The sequence below is a fragment of the Xiphophorus hellerii genome, chromosome 6 (genome assembly GCF_003331165.1).
Source record: "Xiphophorus hellerii strain 12219 chromosome 6, Xiphophorus_hellerii-4.1, whole genome shotgun sequence".
NCBI classification, from domain to species: Eukaryota; Metazoa; Chordata; class Actinopteri; order Cyprinodontiformes; family Poeciliidae; genus Xiphophorus; species Xiphophorus hellerii.
This window is the reverse complement of record NC_045677.1, coordinates 12,199,832-12,217,657: the sequence shown is the minus strand read 5'-3', so window position 1 is coordinate 12,217,657 and position 17,826 is coordinate 12,199,832. Positions and strand designations below refer to the sequence as shown.

The 17,826-nt window shown below is 41.6% G+C and overlaps 2 protein-coding genes across 2 annotated transcripts; both read left to right on the top strand.

Annotated features, from left to right (window-relative positions):
- Positions 1–31: 31 nt before the first annotated feature.
- Positions 32–12,516, top strand: LOC116721883 (piggyBac transposable element-derived protein 3-like). Its single transcript, XM_032565909.1, has 2 exons — positions 32–10,140; positions 10,704–12,516. Exon 2 carries the CDS (start codon positions 10,892–10,894, stop codon positions 12,326–12,328), a length of 1,437 nt encoding a protein of 478 aa, XP_032421800.1. The 5' UTR covers positions 32–10,140; positions 10,704–10,891; the 3' UTR covers positions 12,329–12,516.
- Positions 12,517–12,946: 430 nt separating this feature from the next.
- On the top strand, positions 12,947–17,667 carry LOC116721886 (G-protein coupled receptor 35-like). Its single transcript, XM_032565915.1, has 2 exons — positions 12,947–15,496; positions 15,743–17,667. Exon 2 carries the CDS (start codon positions 15,757–15,759, stop codon positions 16,648–16,650), a length of 894 nt encoding a protein of 297 aa, XP_032421806.1. The 5' UTR covers positions 12,947–15,496; positions 15,743–15,756; the 3' UTR covers positions 16,651–17,667.
- Positions 17,668–17,826: the final 159 nt, after the last annotated feature.

Here is a 17,826-nt window from a genome sequence, read left to right as displayed (position 1 = left end):
CTTTACTTTATAAAATTACTTTCTGCTGCATTAAATCTGCAACTGTTTCAAAGTCCTTCTCCAGCTCTGCACATCTGGAGAATGACACTTTTGCCCATTCTTCTTAGAAACATAGCTCAAGCATTTTTTTAGTTTTTGTAACTTCATTGGATGGAGAGTGTCTTTAAACATCAATTTGGAACTGAGATTCTCAATCGGATGCAAGTCTGGACTTTAATTGAGCCATTCCAATACATGAGCATGCTTTAATCTGAATTGGGGGAACCTAACACACATTTTTAGATGTGCTTGATTCAAGAAATAGTCCATAACCAAGGCTGTGTAAACCCTGATTACAGAACTTATAGTTCTGGCTACAGTGGATAGCCTATTTACCATGCATCGCTTTAAACAACAAACTTTAAACAAAACTTAAAACTTTCTTTCAATAACGATTTTATTCTCACCACTCATCTATATGGGCCAGATTTCTGGATTGCATGACTAGAAGTTGTTTTTGTTGACGGATTCTCTGTGGAGTATCATAGCAAAAGGAGGTGAATATCAAAATAGGATCATTCTTTTGATTATAACAAATGTCATCTGATTTTGTGGACCTGTTTTGTGTTTATGTGCTCAGATCATTTGCATGTAGAGTCAATTTGAATCGAAATGCTGAATTGAATATAATCTCTGGCCATCTTCCCAGCATTTGCTCACTCACTGTCTTCTGATGAATTATCTTGAGGGCAAGTGTTTCTTTACCCGATTGGATCTGAAGTTGGGCTGATGTTTTACATCTGTTATTCCAAACTGATGTAGTAACATGTCACGACTCCTAATATCTCAATTAAACCCATAAGTATTGCACACTTGCCGAATGACCCATACTCCCTCCCTCCTCCCTAGAATCTGTTCTGCAGATTTTCTGTCTTCGTTTTATTTTTGTGTGTGGGTATTTAAAAAAATTTTTTTTCCATTTGGTGACTAACTTGGGGCAGGCAAAGTTTCCAGCTCATCAGTTTAGATTTGCGGCAAAACAAATGAGAGCAATTTTGAATCTGTGTATCGCTGCTCTTGGGCCGATTTTGTTTTCTGGGAACTGGAAGGTTGATGTTGCAGTGGCAAGCGGCTTTATGATGCAATAATCTGGCAGCGCTGTTATGAAACAGTTTGAAGGCAAAGATTACTCGAACTAGGTTAGTGGAGCAGCAGAGCGCAGAAAGCCAACAGGATCATCACAGAATTACACAGACAAGCACAAACACGTTCTCTAACATAGGCGTGTGTATCTGCAGAACTTTGTCCTTTGCCACTTCCCTCTGTTGCGCACATTATCTGTTTTTATTTGTACACTTCCCCATCTCAGTTTGACACATTTGAATATATCCAAATATCACAGCCGGCTCATTTATGTGCATCAGCTAAAATCTTCTGCACAATTCCGCTCTCAGACGTCTGTCTGAGTCGTTTTCCTTCTCTTTCGCCCCTGCACCCTCACTTGTTTCCTCGTCGCCCTGCATCTGCCTTGACAAAGGCAGTGACACTTTGACCTCGGCTCTTATGTAACCGCTGTGCGGCTCCCGCGGAGGGAGCGCGTGGAGGGGAGGGCCTCGGCATGGATTTGAGCGCGGCAGACATTTTGTTGCCCGACAAAAAAGTGGGAAAGAGCATGGGAGAAGACGAGACTCGGAGGGAGGGGTTAAGCTGGAGGACGTTTGGAAGGCTGCCAGCGACGGTATAACAGGATGAGGAAGTTGACTGGGGGGATTGGGAGTGTTGGCTGGTAAAAATGAAACATAAATAGATGGACTGTTTGTGATAGAGGAGCAAAAAGGCAAAGCTGCATTTCTGAGATTACACGGAGAGTTTGAATGTTTTAAATACATTGTTGCCAGTGGCGGTCTGTGCATGAATGCTGCCCTGGGCAAAACCCCTCCATCTTTGCTCTATATACATTGTGATAAGAATGAGAAGTGATTAGGCGAGATGAGATAAGATTTTAGGAAATGTTTCTCTCAGTCTGTGGTTGTTTGGAAGCCATGCCAAGAAAAGGATTGAAAATATTGATGTCTCTTGGTGTGAGGGCAATGAAGGAGCGAGGGAAACAAATGAATCTCAAGTTAATTGGGTTTGGGGTGGAATTATCCACTTCAGGTTTGACTATTCAAAATGTTTCAGATTTTAAACTAGAGCCAATAGTATAGGTCCAGATATCTTGAAAAAAACAAAATATGAAATGTGTTTCTTGAATGAAATACCAACTTCCTTTCCTAGCCGCAGTGTGCGACCATGTTGTCTTATGCTATTGATATTGTATAGAACCGACGACAACAAGCAAAAAGACAAAAACCCTGCTACTCATGTGTGCATCCCCCTGATTCAATGGTGCTCTGGGCAGTGAGCCATATAACCTATATCACAATTTCCTTGAGTAAATGATTAGTAAAATATGAAACAAGAAACACACCCATCTTTGCTTCATGGCCAACATCGTGTGGTAACCACGATATGGAGCCGCTTCTCTGCGACTTATCTTTAACACACTTCATCTTGCTCGCCAGCAACAATTTTAACATCAGGCGAGCAGATATTTTGTTGTTCTGCAGTTTTGTTGTTAGGAGGAACGTAAGGTTTGCCGTTAGTCAGATCAAAGCCAGGTTTCGTCTTGTGACTCCCTAGGGTTGAATTTAAAGGCCTCGCTCACATCAAAGAGTCTTTGTAGCGATGGACGGACGGACTGTAACTGATTGGCTGCACATGGTTCCAGCAGGGGCCCTTGTGGTCAAACTCTGCACCATCAGCTCTCCTCAGATTCCACTCGGACTTCTCGCTGGTAACACTGTAAACCATCCTCGTGCATTAATGCACAGCAGTGATTTAACCTTAAATTTTCCACCACCTCTACATGTTGTTTACTCCCTCAGTGAGCTCGCAGCACAAGCAAACATGCATGTCCTTGCTTGTGCCAGTTGGTTCGCCGAGATTATTTCAGCCTCCCTCCATCTATAGAGCCATAATCCCTCAATGCTTCCCCCAATCAGTTAATCTTCCTGCGCTCTTCCCTCTGGAGGCATAATTAATCCCCCTCGCCATCCTCCCCCTCCACATCCCATAGGGCTGCGGCTTTGTAATCTGGAGCTGGAAGCTTCGCCGCATCACTAGGTCAGTGTGTCAGAGAGAGTACAAACACTGTTCTCTCCTGCAGCAATCTGCTCATCCTCCACTCCGCTCCTCTCCTCCTCCTACCTCAGCCTTTTCTTCTATCGTTCTCATTCCCAGCTCTTTTATCTTCCCCTGCTTCTGCTACCTCGCTGCGCTCCTGCACATCTGCTTCTTCTCCTTCAGTTTTTATAGACTTTGCCGTGTAGGAAGTGATAAAGGCTGTAGAATAAATATAAAAGCAAGGGTTCAGTCATGGGTTAGGAGGTGTGAAGCCAAGCACCCAACCGCCTTCAGTTTTTAGCCATCACGCAGCTTATGTTCTGTAAGATTGGTGTCCTTTGAAAATTCTTAAAACAGTGTCAGCTTAGCTGGAATTTGTTACCAGATGAAAGAAGCACTGAGAAATTAAAATCTGATGAGAGCTTTTCATAAGTTTCTCCATTGCAGCCGTTAAGGATTCTTACACATTCAGTGAATTTGAATAGGTATTTTTGTGTTAGAGCAGCACAAAGTACAAAGTCACTATAAAGTGGAAGAAACTGAAGGATTTAGTTTTTGCGCCTTTCATGGCAGTAATGGGTTGCTGCCAGCCTTTGGCATTTATAAACTGAAAAATTATTTTTGCAAAGTAGCCAAGTCAGATGGGATGGACTTGAAGATCAGTTTTCAAGTCTTTCCACGGATTCTCGGTTGGATTTCGATCTACACTTGGACTACACTCTAACTCATGAATAAACTTCCCATTCCATTGTAGCGCTGGCTGCATGTTCAGGGATGTTATCCTGCTGGAAGCTGAACCTTCATCACAGTCCTTTGATGCCTCTAACAGGTTTTCTACCAAGATCGCTTGGTAGACAGCTCCTTTAACTATGACCAGTTTCGGGTGCTGTGGTGGCGCAGAGGCAAAGCACGACCCATGTACTGAGGTCTTAGTCTCGTGGCGGTGGTCGCAGGGTTGATTCCCGGCCTGGTGACATTTGCCACATGTTTCCCCCTCTCTGATTACCCTGTTTCCTGTCGAAGTACTTTCAAATACAGTAAAGGCCACTTGAGCCAACAAAAACATAAAAAAAAAAAAAAAAAAACTATGACCAGTTTTCCTGTTCCTGGTGAAGAAAAGTATCCCCAAAGCATGATACTGCCACCAACACAATTCACCATGGAGACGGAGAGTTCATTGTGATTTCTGTGATGTCACTGACTCGTGACAATTTTAAATGAGACTTCCTTAAAGTCCATCTCTTCCATACAGCCCAAATTTGTGACTGAGTGTGTGACTGGTGGTTGTACTGTAGTTGACCTGTAAGTAGATTCTCTCAGCTGAGCTGCAGCTTCTCCACATTAAAAGTGGATTGTTTTGGTAAGGTGGACAGCCATTTTGTTTCCAGTAGGTGCCAAACTCGCTCCTCTTTCAGATCATGGATTTATCAGGACTTGGGATAACCTGACTCTGCTTTAATCTTCTCCACAACTGTAACCCCGACCTATTACGAAGGCTGTTTGTTGCACAGGATTTTATTTAAGCTCATCAGAGTAAAGGGGCATCAAACAAATGTATCAGTCTTTTGTTGTACAAAAATTTAAAACCACCAATTATGCACTATCTTCTGTTGGTATATGCATACAAGTTAGTGTTTTTAACACGACAATATGCAACAAAACCAATGTAGGAGATATTATTCTAAGGCATTGTATATTTCAATATAGAATCTATCTAGTGCTTTGTATCTCTTTTGAGTGTTTTATTTGCGGAAAATATCAAAAAAGAGGTAATCGTACACAGAACACCAGATGTTTTTCCATCAACTCTGGAATTGATTGCTTGAAAGCAGCTGGCGGATTGTTTTGTTGTTATTGTCAAAACAGAAACCACAGACAATACAGACCAGACAGAGGATCTTTGCATGGGTGCAGAGCTCTATAAATAAAACCTGAAGATTTTATTTGAATGCATTCCTCTTGCATTCAGTCACACATATTTAATGAAACCAGTTTTAAGGGAAGCTTTGTCCCCTGGATGTTGGTTGAGCTGTCAGAGGAAGACAGAGGCCAGTCTAAAAACATCTTTTATCTCTACTTCCATTCACTGCCACTTAATACCTGCCGGGCACTGTAACAAGCATTCACTGGACAATAGGTGGAGACTGAAGTAGCTGCTGAGCTCCATTGCAGGCACTCTGAACGATTGTTGGTTTTATGCCACTCCTTTCCAAAATCTCCCGACTTCAATTATGAAATTCATTCTCGTGTGTTGCCATTCCCAGACAAGCTTTCATGGAAAAACATTTTCGGTTATTTGATTATGTAAACAGCTTGCTTACATACGCACACGCACACCCACACACACACACACACACACAATGACATGCATTGAATTACAGCAGAGGATAATTGTCTTCCAGGATGCCTGGACTTGTCCTGAAGTACATAATCGGTAACAAATGTCTCTCTCATTCTGTCCGACACCTCTCCTCTTTGTTTCTCACAGAGCAGTTTAAACATCCACGCCCGATCATGCTCAAATGGAGGGAGGAATTAGTGCCGCTGACGCACTCCCTGATTCAAGCTAACAAAAGATTGTCATGATTGATTAATCTCATAATTAATTTATCAATCCCTGTTTGCCTTCAGTGCAGGCTGAGCCCAAATCACTGCGCCCGCTGCTCCCTGCCCGCTCCAAACGCAGGGAGTTGATGCAAATACAAATGCATGTCATGCAAAGATGTGGCGTGCAGGAAGACAGGTCTCCATGGCAACTAGACTGTGTTTATCTCCGGTGTGACTCAATGTGCTGTGCCATGTGAGCCTGACCTAGATATAAGGTATACGCCCAGGCGAGTGTGAACGCGCACACGTTGGCATCGTGCTCACATGGAACCGCACATGGAAAAACACACTGCCACTGACTCCATGTTTGTGCCCGGAGCTGAAATAAACCATGTTTGAAAGAGAAGAGAGAAATTATTCCAGTGTCCTGCTGTTTGTTGTCGTTTTTGTTATTGTTGTTGTTTTCATCAGACATGATTATTCCTGTATCATGTGGTCTTATGTTTTTCTTTTTTGACCCGGTGACCTAATTTTGTTGCTGAGCCATACGCAAGGCTATCATTTACTCTTTGTCTCGGTTGAATGTTTTTTCATCCACCCATACCCTGACTGATCCTGCATTCCTGTTTGAGTCTAATAAAGGACTTCCTCAAAAAAAAAAACATTAAATCAGCTTCTCCATGAAGCTTGCCAGTGGAGGGAAGCTTGCCAGTGCATGTGGAAATTTCCTGGGTTTGGAATTACTAAATTCCAGCGAACCAACACCAGCAGAAGACATGGATCCCCAATTGATTACTGACTGTGGAAACATCCCAATGTAATTCTAGTAGCCTGGGTTATGGGCCTCTCCACCGTCCCTGCAGAGTTTGAAATTTTGATTTCCCAATAAAATGCCCCATTTATGCTAATTTCTGAATAGGACTTTAGTTCATTGTGTAACCGTACAGTTCTTTTCCCCGTTAGCCCAGGTAAGATGCTTCTGACTTCGTCTCTGATTCAGAAGTATCTTTGCCCACGTTGCAGTTTTCCATTTTATGTATGGAATTTTTTCTACCACATTTTTTCCTTCCACTCAACTTTCCGTTCATATGCTTTTATACAGCATTATGTGAACATCCGGCTTCTTTAGCAATTACCTTCTTTTAATTTGGATGCAGTTATGGAAATCTGCTTTCTATTCCAGGTGGCACTCCTGGAGGTCTGTTTTGACTCTGTGGTGGCGTGAGCCATCTTTTATGGCATAGCATGCGGAAGCAGAAGCTGCACTGAGAGGAGGCTTTTGGATAAGCTCATCAGAGAGGCTGGCTCTCTTCTAGGATGTCCTCTTGACCCAGTGATGGGAGTCAGAAGTTAAGCAAAAATAACATCTCTGTTGGACAATTTCTCACGTCTCGTGTATAAACCTGTTGCAGAACCGGAGACCACCTTCAATGATGACAGACTGCTGCATCCTATGTGCACAAAGGAGTGCTATAAATTTGCCCTTACAGTACAGTCACTTATTCTTATTTTTTGTTTATGCCTATTTTACTTTTGAATGTTCATGCTTCCATTTGCCTGTTACTTTGCACTGCAATTTCTCAACAGCTCAGAACTTTTTAATCCTTTGCAGTCTCTGATCTTCTGTGAGCAGGATGACAACAGAGGGTAACAGAGCCTTTTCAGGATTCACACTCTGAAAATGTGTCAAATTTACAACATACAGTTGTAAGTTTGACAAATGTACACTCATCTTTTAAACATAGGCTTTTGCTTAACTGTCTTTATTTACTGATTTTAAAAGGCTTGTTTTATTCTTTTTTCTGCACTTTCTTGAAATCTATATAAATAGATTTTCATTTACTTTTATGTGGAAGCTGGTAAAGGCTATCGAAGAGGCAGTTACCATCAAATCAGCCTCCGTCGTGATTGTTCAGGGGAATAATAACACATTTCTACAGTGATTACAGCTGTAGGCCATAATCGTCAAACAAACCCTTAAAATAAATCACAGTGCATCCAGTGAACCCATATATAATTTGAGTTTTGCTTTTTGAACTGAATTTCTGCGAGATGTGTATTTCCTATTCATGTTTGAATCAGAGGGCTCATTATATGTGTATGATTTATGCGGATTAATTATTTGTTGCCCCACTTTAAGAGCGTTTCAACACAACAGCAGCCAGCATGCCGCCTCAGATTGTTGTTTGCAGAGATAAACAGCACAGTGGAGAATCAAGAATCAGGGATGCGTGAGATCTGGCAGCTCAGTTCATACGTAACCCTGCTGCATGACTCACTCATCCTGGATCAGACTGCAGAAACAGAGACATCCAGTGTTGGATTGGCAGTATAACACTCCAAGCTTATGTAATGCTTGGAATTTGCACTTTAGGCCCCTCATCCACGGTTCTCGGCCCTTATTGTCACAGAGCTGCCAGGACACATGATAAGTCACAATGTCAATATGAGGTTATTCAAATCGCAGATGAATGCGGCAATTGTTCCATATCATATCAGATAACATGCATAGAAAATATGTGCTATCCTCGAGACGTTTCTATAGGTGAAGGTCTTCAAAACAAGCACACAGTCACACTTTCTGGAGGCTGTGAGCAACATGACTTCTTCCAAAGGCTAAAAAACCTCAACAACAGATTGACGACCCCCACAAACATTATGTAATATGGCGGCGTTATGCAATCACAACAAAAAAAAAAAGAAACGCTGGAGTTAATGACTGGAGCTGAGGCAGATAAATAGATCCAACATGTTGTTGCTGAGTCATCTGAGTTGACATGTATCTATAAAGCTGCAAGTTGTTTTCTGGGCTCGTTTGGAGGACATGGGTCTCGGGGAAATGGGCGACTGCGCCACGGTTGTCTAACTCAGAAGGTGTGCAAAAAAAAAAAAACTGCATTGCGTCACAGCGGGTAGCAGATCAAAAAGCGAGAGAGAGAGAGAGACAGAGGGAAGAGACGGGATGGGTTGGGAAGCAGGGGTGCAGCCAGCCAAGCCAGGAGGGAAGACAGGGAGGGGTGTGTCCTCACTGACCTAGTTAGAGCTAAATGGAAAACCCCCGCCCTCTCCTCCTCTTCCTCCTCCTTCTGGCCTTGTCACTGACGTGTAAAGGGCACTTTCAAACATTACCAGACAGATAAAAGTGAATGCATGATGGCAGCGACAGGATCACATGGAAGACAGAGTGGAAGACCAAGGCAGAAATCCAGTGAAACCAATGTAACAGGTCTGGGGAATATCTCAGGGAAAACCAAATGGGCCTAAACAGATTTCAGACAAATTAATTACAACAACATACTGCATCTGAAATATTGAGCTGCCTCATATCCTGTGCGATATTAGGTTGTTTTTGCATTTATTTCCACAGAACAATATCTGTGAGGCATGAGGTTGCTTTTAATAACATTGGGACGTAATAACTGCCAAATGCAGACTAATAAACAGGATTTAATCTAACATCTCCCGGGCTTTTTCCTGACTCTGTGCAAATGTGGCAGTTTCAGGGTTGATTCAAAGCAAACGGCAGCCAAGCAGGTGTTCTGACTATCTATCATGCCCAACAATCCGTCCTACCTTGTCGAGTAAATACACCAAACTTATTACAAATGTTCTGCAGGAAGCAAGTTTGGCCATTCTTATCTAAAGAGCCTTGCAGAGCTCTAGAATTTTGTCACGTTTTCTCTCCTTACAAGCACAAACTTCAACGCATCTAACTGGGATGGATAGTTGTGACAGAACAACACAGTAGAGCACACAGAGCTCTGCTTAATCCATTATCTGTGCAACCTAAACTGACAGGCTGGACATGGAGAAGATCCGAACTGGCAACTCTGGAGGAGCAGCGGAGATGCATAGCTCCGGTCGGAGAATTACAGGACATTTATCGGTCAAAGCCATACACAGTTTGCCATAATTATGCAATCTAGAGGTCACAGCGAACACGTAGAAGCTCAGACTAAAGTGAAACTTTTTGGTCTACATTCAAAATGCTATTTGTGGTGGAATGCCACAAATAGCCTGCGTGAAGGCTATTTGTGAAGATGCCACGCCCCTGGTGAAACGTGGTAAAATGTTGTTGGGATAATTTTGTCAGTATTGAGTCCAATTCAGGGAGAAAATGTGAAAAAAAAAAAGTCGAGACTGGGCAGAGGCTTGCTTTCCACCACAACAACCCTAAAAATGCAGCTAGCGCTCCAGCTGAATGGATTAGATTAAGAAAGGTTTATTAGTTAGCCCTCTATGGCATTGTGTTGCCCTCAGGCAACAAACCACTATTTTGGCCCACACACCGCCCCTTTAAAGTTTTTTTAAGTAAAACATCACATAAAAAATCTGATGATATGTCTGTGACCAATGAAATTTGAGCTGGGCGTGGCTTTGACCTTTGTCTTGGGGTGAAACAATCCTTTTTTTGGACCGCAGCTGACTTGGACACACCGCTAGCAGAAGGTAAGATAAATTTCACTTTTTTACATGTTTAAATTTAAATAATTTTGTATAAATAATATCTGTGATGTGCATGAATAAGTGAAAAAGCATATTTGATTGAGTAAAGACACCTTTTGTCTTCATTTATATACTAAAATGGCAGTTTTTCATTCGTTGCCTCAGGGCAACATTGTGCAGTTAGTCCACTTTTGTGTGAACTATAACATGCTCATGGATGGAGATGTGTAGGGATATGTAGTTATCAACATAATCAATTTTTTTCTGTACTATCTACTATTACTCATAGGAAATGGATGCACAAAGATTTTATGGGCGTAAGGAGCATGATCAAGCGGTTAGGCTCATTCCTTCTGACAGTGAGGACAGTGAGCTTGAGGAGAGTGACAGTGAGGAAGAGTGGACTCCAAAATCAGGTTTGAGGGAGAGTTAGGAGATCAGGGTTCAGTCAATAGAGTAACATACTGTATGGAATGAGCATGTATGTGCGTTTGTACATAAGTGAGTGAAGAGAGGTATATATAACCTATTCTAATTTTATGCTTACTGGTTTCTTTTGAAAACAGATGACCTGCCTGATGACAATGAGTCTGTGGATGAAGAGGAAAATGAAGAGGATGAAGTATCACAGGAAGCTGTTCCACGCTTACCTCGTTGGAGAACACCCCACAGTGCCAATATCACTGATTACCCAGAATGGCAGGCCAGTCTTCCAAAATCAGATCATATCAATTCCCCCTACAAATACTTCAAGATGTTTTTTTCTGAAGACATTCTGGAAGTAGTTCTAGAGCAGTCAAATTTATATGCCATTCAGTGTGACACCAACAAGCCCCTTAACCTCACTAAAAAAGAACTGGAACAATTTATGGGTACAGCAGTATACATGTCATTGTTTGGATTACCAGGCACCCGCATGTTTTGGAACAAAGCCACCCGAGTGTCCCAGGTAGCTGACACCATGGCACTAAACAGATGGGAGTTCATTAAAAAATCCCTGCACTTCAACAACAATGAAGTGAGACAACGAGAAAATATTGATCCACTCCACAAAATCCGACCACTGGTCACTCATCTTACCTCAAAGCTGCAGACAATACCAATGAGTGAGAAGTTGGCTGTGGATGAGCAGATGGTCCCTTTCAAGGGAAGAAATAGACTCAAGCAATACCTGCCAGCTAAGCCAAAGAAATGGGGCTACAAGATATTCATCTTGGCTGGCTCTGATGGTGTCCCGCACAATTTTGAGATTTACACGGGGAGAGTTGTGCAACCACCTGAGCTGCCAGATGTAGGAGCAAGTGGCAATGTTGTCCTCCGCCTGGCCCAGCCAATACCCAGACAGCAGAACTACAAGGTGTTCTTTGACAACTGGTTCACGAGTGTCCCTCTCATTCTCACACTTGCTCACCAGGGAATTCACTGTACTGGTACTGTTCGTAGCAACAGACTACCAGGTGTCAACTTGATGTGTGATGTTGAGTTGAAGAGAACTGGGCGTGGATCTTTTGAACAGAAGATCGCCATGGTTGGAGAAACCACCTTGCATGCTGTGAAATGGTATGATAACCGTTCAGTCAGTCTTCTCAGCAATTACATTGGAGCGCACCCAGTCACCGACGTTGATAGGTGGGATGGCAAGCAAAAAAAAATCATCAAAGTTCCCTGTCCTGCTGTGGTGAGAGAGTACAATAAGAATATGGGTGGAGTGGATCTGCTGGACTCCCTCATTGCACTGTACCGCAACAAAATCAGGTCGAAAAAGTGGTACCATCGGCTGATGTTCCACTTTATCGACATGACCATCGTGACTGCCTGGCTGCTCTACAAGAGAGACTGCAGCAGCACTGGGATGAGAAAAGAGGAACAGATGAGGCTTTATACATTCAAGTCATATATTGCAGAAAGCTTGTGCAAAAGTGGAAAGAATCTGGAGCGTAAGAGAGGTCGTCCCAGTTCCACAATTGCTGGGGAGTACGAAGAGAAGAGGAGAAGAGGACCTACTACACCTATCCCAGTCCCTGATGCGCGTCTGGATGCCACAGCCCACTGGATGGTCATGGATGAAAAGAAAGGGAGATGCAAGGTACCAAGATGCAAAGGTACACCTAAAGCCAAGTGCCAAAAATGTGACGCCCACCTTTGTTTCACATCCACCAGCAACTGCTTCATGAGGTTCCATACAGAATAATACAAACTGTACTTTGTAAAAAAGAGAAACACGGAGCCATTCAGTACCCCACAGGAACATGTATTTGGAAACATAAACACACACTGCAGCTAATCTCTAATGCACTAATTGATAAACCATTTGTGGCTGTTTGTTGAAAGGAAACTTGTTGAAATTGTTGTTGTTGAAATTAAACTTCTTCTAATGTGTTTATTGCTTGTTTGTTAATCATTCCACTTAAAGAAAACCTTGGCGTTTTAGTACCCTCATAGCATGTTGTTGCCCTGAGACAACAAACCAAAATCTGGTGGGGGTGGCAGGGTGGAGCACATTTTCTGATTGATATATTATAAAGACCCCCTCAAACTCCCAAAACTAGGGTGAAATATTTTTTTCCTCATAAAATAAAAATTCATGCCATAGAGGGTTAAAGTGTCATAGACCTAAATGTACTTTTTGCAAGAATTTAAAACTGCCACTTGCAGTTGCTCTCAGTCTAATAGGACTAGGAGCTTGAGCTATTTTCCAAAGAATAATGGGCAATAATGTCAATCTCTGGCTGGCTGAAGCTGGTATAGGCATACCACAAATAACAGCAGTGAAAGGTAGCTCTGCAAAGTTCTGACTCAGGGTAGCAGAACACAAGTGCCAGTCACAAAAAAGGCGGAAAATGAAAAAAAAGAGAAAAATATGCATGTCACACTTTTCAGAATGCATAATTTTTCTTCCTCTTCTTAATTACACACTGTTTGTGGTTTTAATGTGAAGAAATGTGAGGCATTGTTATTGTTTCCTACAGGATGGTGGTTTGATCTTCCTGTTTCCAGCCACAAGAGAAAAGTTTAATGCTTTTCTCTTGATGACAAGCATTAAACTCATTCAGCAAATTACTTTTTTTTCCTTCAGAGTGCACTCTAAGACTTTCCTATAACCAGGCCGCCTTGCCTTAAATAGATTGAGCCAATAAAAAGGTGACTTTATTCTGCAAACCTTTCAGCCCTGTCATTTGTTTTTGGGTCATGTATTTTCTCACTGGTTCCATTTGGCTCGTCCAAAAGGCTTCTCCAGATTGCATTTTCAGACAGCCCCCTTTTTTGTGTGTTGTTTTTACAAAGCCTTCGGTTGTTCACTCTCTCTTTCTGTCGTCAATCGCTCCCCCGCCCGGCTGGATGAAGTTTCAACTTCGGTCTTTCAGGACAAGGCGGAGGCTGAGGCAGATCCGAACTCCAAACTTTCAACAGAAAACCACAAAGGCAATAGTACAGTTTTCCAAACCAATTAAAAGTTTTAATGTTTAAACACTTGAAAAATACCAAACATCTGTAATGTGCAGGGAAATCTTTTTTCTTTTTAAATTTTGTTTAAACCTTTCTCGGTTAAAATTAAAATCGAAGCAAAGTACTCTGTCGATGTGGAGAGGAATCTGTAACGATTTCCAAATGGTTGGTTATTTTGCAATATCAGTGAATGTTTGCTCTTTCTATTCTCAGTCACTCGTTGAAATTGTGTGCCACAGAGAAACCCATTGCTGTAAGCAAGAGGCCAATACTGAAACCTCTCCTATGTTTCAGTAATAATTACCAGAAACTTTAAATTATCCAATGATCTTTTAACACCTCTGATATTGTGAGAATTTGGTTTTTCTATGTGTTAATTTCGGTTTCTGTGTTTTTCAGTTGAGTCTCCCTGAAGTCCCGATTGTCCCCAGCTGTCCCTTGTTTCCCCTGAGTACCTTCCCTGAGTATTTATACCCACCTGTGTTTCTTGCTCTCTGTCAGGTCCTTGCTGCTGTGTTGATCGTCTACTAACATTAGTTTTTCGTCAGTTGTTGTAATTATTTACCAGTTGCTACCCGAGTCAAAGCTTCTGCCGCTGCTCATCTGTGCTGCCTGGATTTTGTGGTTTGTTCATTTAAAAACCATCATTTGCATCACAACCTGGTTCCAACCGCATCTACCTCACCACTTCAAACCCCACCTCATGACAGATATTGTGTATACCAAGGATTTTTTTTTTTTTTTAGGAAAAACAGGAGGAAATCCAGTTGGGGCACATTGGCCCAGTGGCAGTTCTCGCATAATTGTTACTTTAGTCAAGCCCTTCCTTGTGCTGCCTCCAAATGATGACAAAATGAGATTCTGGGTTGGCATAAAGTGCGGTGCAATCCCCCACAGAACATGTAAGCTAGCATTGCTATTCTCAGTAGCAAGCGGGGGACGCCGACTCTTCGAAAGCGGATGCTAACTCCCCATTGACATCACATGCATAAAAGTAATCAAAATTTATTTAGGGGACAACTGACAGCTAACTACCTTGATTTTTTTTCTCAGTCTTTTGCTCATTCAATGTCCTTTAAATGCTGGGGGAGCTGACCAAGGTTATATGAGAACTTGAGCAGAATTTAATTTGGGAACCCATATCTAGAAAAACAGACGGGAAAGCAAAGGCACAACAGGCCACCCATTTTTGTTGTCCATGTTTAATCATTTTTTAATCCTTCATTAGCCCAACTTTTTGTTTTATCATTTGTGAATATAGATACAGACATGTGGAAGTCTGAGCTGTGCTAAATTATGACTCTGTTGATGTGATTGTCAAACTCTGACAGCGGTCTGAAAGTGGCACTGATGATTCATTTCTCAACCTTCACTGTCTGAACTTCACTTGGCATACGCAGGTCAGCAGGGGGCCTTTTGTATTCACAAACAAGTTCTGAACCTGTTTACAAAACCTGTTTATACTTCGTGGATGAGATGGGGCTGTAAGACTTGACACTCTGTGTGCAATAAAAATGCATAACATTTTTAAATTGTTGTATTAAACTAATAGATTAACTTTTCAGTTTTGTTCTAATGAAGTGAGAAGTTCCTTTTTTAGAGGGTGTTGAAATCGATGTCTGTGTGTCCCTCTTAAGTCAGATGCAGTTCTTAGAATTGTTAATGCTAATGAACTTTTCTTAGCATGAACTAATTTCTTGTTTTTTTTTTTAGAAATCAACTTAAAGATTCTTGAGAATAACTAGCATGTGTGGCTTTAGACGCCAAATGTTTATCAAAACAGGAAGGACAAAACCACACAGAAACTGTTTGTAAGCAGGCAGGTCTTTAACTCATTTCAAACATCCTGATGAAACCGCCAGCACAATCTTCATACAGTCAAACGCTGATAATCACGAGAGCAAGACGTTTGGTAAGTTACTGATTACTTCTTAGCTTGTATAACTTTGACAGAAAGATTAATAATCATGTTTGATACCAGCTAATTTTAGCTTCATCTTGAAGTTTTGTAGCGTGTCAAAGAAATTGCACCTTTTTATTGGTTTTTGTTATTCTCATTCTTCATGAGTTGAACGTGTGATTATGGAGGGATTTTTCTTTGGGCGATCATCTACCAAACAAAGATCATGCTAACAGTTTTTTAATAATTTCATACAAGGTGGCTTTTTGCGGATGAAGTTCAAAATGTGCCCCAATGACAACATGACCACTATGGCAACCAACAACACCGCCGATACATGCTTCAACAGTATTCTGGAGGGTTTGGGTTACAGTCTTGTGTTTTTCCTCGGTCTCATCGTCAACGGCGCTGCTCTGTGGGCCTTCATCGCAAAGCGGGCCTCCTGGACCGACACCCACATCTACATGCTGAACTTGGCTCTGGCTGACTTTATCTTGGTCCTTTTCCTTCCCTTCAGGATTTACGATGCCTTTTTCTGCCTGCCTAAAACTTTGCTCTGCACTTTCCTCATTTTTATGCACTTCGTCAACATGTACGCCAGCATCCTGACCACGACAGCCATCAGCGTCCACCGCTACCTGACCATCAGGTTCCCTCTGCAAGCCAGATCATGCAAGAGGAAGAAGGAGGCAGCTGTCGCAGTCTGCTTCTTCATCTGGGTGGTTCTGGTTTCGATTGTTGCTGTTTTTCACAAGGATAACCTTCCTGAAAAACTCTGGACATGCTATGAAAGATGTAAAAATACCAGAATCCGTCCACAATTTAACTTGCTCCTGTTGTCTCTCGGCTACCTGGCTCCTCTGCTGATAATTGTGTTCTGCTCCAGTCGGATCATCTGTATTTTGGGGAAAGAGCAAAACAAGTCTGAGGAAAGGAAAAGTATTGTTGGAATAATAAAAGCAAACATGATTGTGTTTCTTGTCTGCTACACACCATTCCACATTGCGCATATAGTAAGTTTACTCTACAAGGTTCCACCAAACTGGAGGACCATATATCTTCCAAGTCACAAGTTTTTACAAGTGTCTGAATGGATCGCCTCCACAAACTGCTGCTTTGATTCCATCAGCTACTATTTTTTATTAAAGAGGTTTTACACTCAGTGAACCTTAGAGCTGTAGGGTTAAGGCTGAGAAAGCTAAGACAGAGGGACAAGGCGTTCGATTCTGGCTGAATCCCATTCTGTAGTTATATTGGAGGGTTTATCTTTCCCCGCTGTCAGAGCCAGCCCAATGTTAATTCAAGTTCCAAAATACTTTATTGATCCCAAAGTTAAGTCAAATCAAAAGACTTTAGCAAAGCATCATTTTGAGCTCCACTTTCAGATACGCCCAGCATTCACCACATAACCGCTGACTTTCTTCTGATTTGGTATTTGCTCAGTTGTTTTGAATTCAACTTGTTTCATAGTTTCTAACTGCATAACTAGATATGGGAAGGTTTGTATTGTGTTGTATTTCAAGTGCTGAAATGAATAAATGTTATAATATTTCATTTTATTGATAAGTTCTGTATGTCAGCTCAAATGTCAGCAACAATGAAAGTAAAATATTTTTTACAAGTGAAGTGGATTGAGTGATTTGACCTGAATAGTGTTTGGCAATAGTTTTTTCCACAACACAAGCATAATTAAGTTTCCTCCATTTTTACTTTTGGTTCCTTTGTTTTTACGCAACAAAAGAAACAAATAAGCTGCCTTGTGTCCTCTGATTGTGTTCAGTTCTATTTTTTAAGATTCTTGAGATTGAACATCGGGTTCTGCTTCAAACTTGAACTGAAACATATCGCACAGGAAACTTAAAACCCACACATGCAGCTAGCTATAAAAGTGGTGAGCTCATTCAGATAAGACTTGATTTTAAAAGAATGATAATGAAATTCCATGTATTTGCAAAGTCAGACAAGTTGGCATCCGACTGTACAGCTCAGTTTGCAAGTGTACTTTTATCTTGAATTGATTGTTTTAAAAACGTTACCTGTCTACATGAGTTGGATTTCAATCAAGTTGCACCTTTTATTGTTTGCTCATTTGCTGTTGTGTGCTTGTAAAGAACATTTAGTTTAATATGCTGTGAAAACCAAGTCACATAGGTTAACCAGTAATAAAGGCTAACCATTTATTACAATGTTGCACTGTATTGTTTCATCCTGCCTGTTCTCCGGTGACGTAAATGCAACTGATGACACCAATAAAAGCAAAAACACAAAAGCCTTTTACACCCGTAAGGGTTTAGTACACCAGCCACCCTACTGACCTCATAATATTTTTTTGGCGTCTGAGC